Here is a 5,351-nt window from a genome sequence, read left to right as displayed (position 1 = left end):
GTCGCCTTCACTGGAGTCTTCCCCTATGGTCACCAACGCCGATCTCTGTTCAACGCTGATCATTGGCTTCGTAGTTTAGCTCCGCCATCGCCCGATCCCAAAATCGACGATGTGAATCTTCATCACTCTGTAAGTGGCTTCGAAGATTTATTGGTTTGCAGTCAAATAGGCGAATTTGGAGTACGGTGAACTGGAATGGGGAGGGAATCTGCAATTACCTGAGAGGGCTCGCCGGCGATAGCGACTGTGACTTGGAATGGTGCTGCCTCATACAATAATTTCTCATCCTTTAGGGCAAATTTCTGTATATTTTTGCTCCGGCGCCAAATATCCCAAAGTCCCCACCACTCTCGTCGTGTTCGGCACCTCCCCTTGTGTATACAACTTCGCTAGACCAAAATCACCCAACCGACCTCTCATGTCAGACCCCAACAAAATATTACTCCACTTAATGTCTCTGTGAATCACCACTTGGTCCCAACCATGGTAGAGATAGTTCAAGCCCTCTACAACATCGGCGAGAATTTTTCTCCGATCATCCCAACCCAAAAGCGTCTTGGGTTTGTCGAATATCCATCGATTCAGGCTACCATTCGGCATATAATCGTACACGAGCATCAATTCGTTGCCCTTTTGACACCAACCTCGCATTTGAACCAAGTTCTTGCATTGAAGATGACCTATACTCGAAATCTCCGCCATGAATTCTTTCAAACCCTGCTTCGAATAGTGGTTCACGCACTTCACGGCGACGACTGTGTTGTTGGGTAGTGTTGCTTTGTATACTTTGCCAAACCCACCAGTCCCGAGAAGCTCATCTTTGGAGAAGCCATTGGTGGCCTCACTAAGCTCTTCGTATGAATATCTGTGCGGCCAGTATTCGAGCTCCCAATCTTCAATCTCATCATCTTCTTCTTTCATAGTCTTTCGCTAAAATCAGTAAAACCTAGATAGGCAAACAATGAATACAACAGATGTAATTGTAATTCCGGCAATAGCTCCGGGAGAGAGCGAAGAGGACGATGATTGAAATTTAAAAACCGGTAAATTCATAGTGAAGTTAACTTTGGTAAAACGTGAAGTTAACTTTGGTGGGTTTATCTATTACATAGTTGGGGCTATTTTCGGTATAACAGATTTAAATACACATAACTTGTTTGGCACATGTGATAGTAGGGGTATTTTCGTCACAAAAGTCAAATTGTCAAAGCAATTGTTAACCACGCGCTGGGTTAACGGTCCCAATTAACAAAGTTGGGGTAAAATGATAACTTTATTATATTATTGGGGGTTTTAAAAACTAGTTGGGGTTTTATGATCACTTATTGATAGTTTTGGGGGTTTTACGAAATTTGCCCTAAAATAAAAATTAAAATGCTGAGACTATCCTTTTAAAAGTAGGGGTATTACATATACCTCAACCAGCATAGCCAGCTACGCATCCTACTGCATATATGCTCCCTAACCGACGATCCTAAGACTCAAGTTCATACCGCGGTACCATAAATATATATTTAAAGTCCGATCCTATCCATCCATAAGAAACCTAGTTAGTCATTCAGCTTGTTCAACCGCACAGACTAACATAAATTATATGTATATAAATTCCCTGCAAATAATATGTTGTGTCGGGCAACTGTTCGTCGTCTAGACACGACACATAATTAGGATTTAAATGTTTTAATTAAATTCCTATCATTCCTATTACAGAAATATAAACAACCATCCAATATGTCATTCAACTGTTTTAGTTGACAGGATATGAAACCATGTAGGATGTAACAGTTTTAGTTAATCCATTCCATATGTATGAATGGATAGGAATTAGCGTTATGACCTAATCTGTCCCTCCGTTTGCCACCGTCCCATACCGGTGTATACCATGCAAATGATCCGTAAATGATACAACATTTTAAGCAGTACATCAAATAAAGTCCATCTAATCCACATAGTTGATAAATACAGATTTGAAATAGTTCATCAACTAAATATCCATACTAATAACAATGTAATTAACAAGACCAAGTTTAATTGTTTGCCAATTTAAAATCCAGCATCCATCCAGGTAATTGACATAAAATATATAATTAATTCTTCAATTAACTCCAGGCCAACAACCATAAAATTGACAGAACCTAAGTAGTAGTTCAGCAATTTAAGTCCAAACCATAATCCAAATAATTGCAGAGTAGTGCTTAATATTACGGCAATTAAAATCCCAAGCTTAAATCCATATATTGCAGAGAAGAATTTAATATTTCAACCATTAACATCCAAGGTATGCACAGATCAAACTTAATAAATATATGACCCTAGCATGCAACCAAAATAAGATTTATAATCAAATATAGATTCCGTTAAATTGTTAAAATTAAATTAGACAATTAAACTCCTTCCATCCGTTAACAGTCTGCACCGTTGTATACTTTCCTACGGTTAAATCCATGAGCACAAAGACATTAGTTTCTTAAATGTGGCTCTAATATAGCATGGTATAATATTTGGAATCCATGTTTAAATCCATTTAATTGCTAAACACAGTTTGAGCAATTAAATCCTTCGTATCCGTACGTCCGTGAACAGCATGCGACTTGTCTTATACTTTCCTATTTTTTTAAAACATTAACATATAAATAAATTGATGCATCCTAGGGCTTTAATACTCCATGAATTAATGTTTTAAACCATCCCAATAGCCCAAACATAGCTCAGAACAACCTAATTTGAACCAAACAGTGCGCAACCAAGCTCCAGTACACCACAAGATCACAGAGCCTGCTTTTAAAACCATGGAGTAGGCTCTAACTAGCCTAGAACCAGCTCCCATAACCTTGGAGCCGGCTTTGTGAAGAGGGGAGCCTGCTTCCAACTCCTGGAGCCGGCTCTCTCCCACTCTCTGAGAGCGCTACTCCTTCTTGCTTCGTCTACATCGTTTTTGGCTGACTCCAACCCCTCTGTTCTTCATTTATATTGACTTTAGGAGTCTAATATGCATCCAATAATATCCCAGTTATTCATTCCAACCAGTTTGTATCAAAAAGAACTATAAAAACTATTGCTGATTTAATTACGTTTTAACAAAAGGCAATATAGTTCAACTTTCAGAAACCATTTCAGTTTAAGCTAAATACATACAGACGAGTAATTTATCATTTGTTAAGTATGTAATATTTAATTAATATCCAATTAAGATCATAGAGATCATCTAATGATGCACAGAACACATGCCAAAGGGAGAGAGACATAATAGAACTTGCCTGTACAGTTTTGTAACCAAAACCTTGTCGCCATCCTTCTAAGCTTTTCCGACGACATTTGTCTACTGTCAACTCAACCTCCTATTATTCCACCTTGCCTTCTCCTAGGTCCGTCGGGTGATCCACAGCCGAAATCCCGACTGTACCCTCTCTGTTCTTCTCACAACCTTACTCTATTTTCTCTCAATATCCCAGGTACGTGAAAAAAAAGTTTTGCTAACCCGAGCAGACCATTCTATTCTATATATATGCTAAAACAGAACCCCAGTCCATGTATAATTAGAGTAAAAACCCTAATTAAATCCTAGTCGGCCCATAGAACAAAACTTAAATTATAATATACGGTACCTAAGTTATAATTTACGGCTCTACATACATGACTTCCAAAAGACTGTAAGTAATTAACGTAATATAAAAATAAAAATAATAAAAATAAAAAAAACTTATTTAACTTAATTACATAATTAGACAATTATAAAAACCACTTAAGGACACACCATCAAACAAGTTAAATCCAATAATGTAATTAATGCAACCAATTCAAATAATGACAATTAAGTCCATTTATTCAATTAAAAAAATATAAAGTCAATTAATTCAAATATCACACAAATAAATAATTAAATAACTAAAAATGCAACATAATACTTAATTAAAAATACTAGAACTATCATTTTAAAATTAGGGGTATTACATAATTTGAGGCAGTTCGATCGATCACATGGTTGCTCTGATCGATCAGAACACTTTTTGGATAAGGACAAGGCTGAAATAGTTTTGGGAAAAGGATAAAAGTGGTAGGTGAGGATAAGATCAACGGTTCGATCGATCGAATGAAAGGTTGGATCGATCGAATAAGAAATTTTCTTGAGGATAAGGACAAAAGGTTCGATCCATCATGACAGGGTTGGAACGATCACATTGTGATCGATCATAGCTTGGTCCCATCGATCGCAAAAGAATTTTCACTACTTTGCTCATTTCTTCCACTATACTCAAGATTGCTTCTTTAAATACTCTGATTCAGCTGAATTGACTTATTTTGGGGATAAGTGCCTGAAAAGGGAAATAATATGAAATTAGCTTAAAAAGGAAAAATAATATAAAATAAGGTCCTAGAATATTCAAGATTAAGGGGTTTAAATGCGCACTTTTCAGCGCTTATCAGTAATGGACATGTAAAGATAAAAATATAAAAGAAAAGTATAAGAGTATAAAAGAAAAGTAAACATAAAGATAAAAATAAAGTATAAACTAAAGAAAACAAAATTATTCCAAATTTCGAAAATTGGAATTTTTTTTTTTAACGGTGTTGGTACAAAAAATAAATAAATAAAATAGTAAAAAATAGTAAACTGGAATCTCAAAAAATTCAAATTCTTATTCTACAAATTCTCAAAGTTTTTTTTATAAAAAATGTTTAGAGATATATATAGAGAAAAAAGTTTTATATATATATATATATATATATATGGTAATGTGCACATAACACCCTTGTACTATGAGATTAGTAATATATATACCCCATAGGCATTTTCGGAAGAGTGAAAGAGTAAAATGGGTATTACAATACTAATTTATGTCAGAGGGGATATTTTTGCACAATGTGAAAAGATTATCGATATTTTTTACACATTTTTTAAAATAGGGATAAAAGTGTTTTGCGTGGAATGGAGAGAGAGAAACGAAAACCCTAGCCATTCTTCTTCTTCAACTTAGATTTAAAAGTGGGATTTTGCAAAGGTGCAACAGTTAAATTTGTTCAACTGGACGGACTACGCAGCTAAGGTTCGGAAGTCTAGATTTGGAGTAGCTTTGAAAATTTGGTAAAATGGGAGTGTACTAATTTTCTTAATCCTTAATTTGTGTTTTGCTTTAGCATGTCCTGTTAAGTATGGTGGTGGTATGGCTTGGTACTTGGCATATTGTTATATGGTACACTGAACATGGCATGAATCATTATTGTGAGCACTTTGTGAATTATTGGTTATGTTTATTAGTGCATCATCTCTAGGTTTTGCTCATCCCCAGATTTATTATTTCATTTTAATTTTTTAAAATTAATTAATTGGAGTGGTGTTAGGTTCTTCTACT

General features: G+C 35.3%; 1 protein-coding gene across 1 annotated transcript; it reads right to left on the bottom strand.

Moving 5' to 3' along the window:
• Positions 1 to 282: 282 nt before the first annotated feature.
• LOC132310023 (L-type lectin-domain containing receptor kinase S.1-like) lies at positions 283 to 921 on the bottom strand. The gene has a single exon (XM_059808263.1). It carries the CDS (start codon positions 919 to 921, stop codon positions 283 to 285), a length of 639 nt encoding a protein of 212 aa, XP_059664246.1.
• Between the last annotated feature and the right edge of the window lie 4,430 nt (positions 922 to 5,351).

This window comes from Cornus florida, unplaced genomic scaffold (genome assembly GCF_030987335.1).
Source record: "Cornus florida cultivar Cherokee Brave unplaced genomic scaffold, ASM3098733v1 CherokeeBrave_3.0.0_Hap2_Chr05, whole genome shotgun sequence".
NCBI lineage: Eukaryota > Viridiplantae > Streptophyta > Magnoliopsida > Cornales > Cornaceae > Cornus > Cornus florida.
The sequence above is the reverse complement of the archived record's forward strand: the minus strand, read 5'-3'. Positions and strand labels throughout refer to the sequence as shown.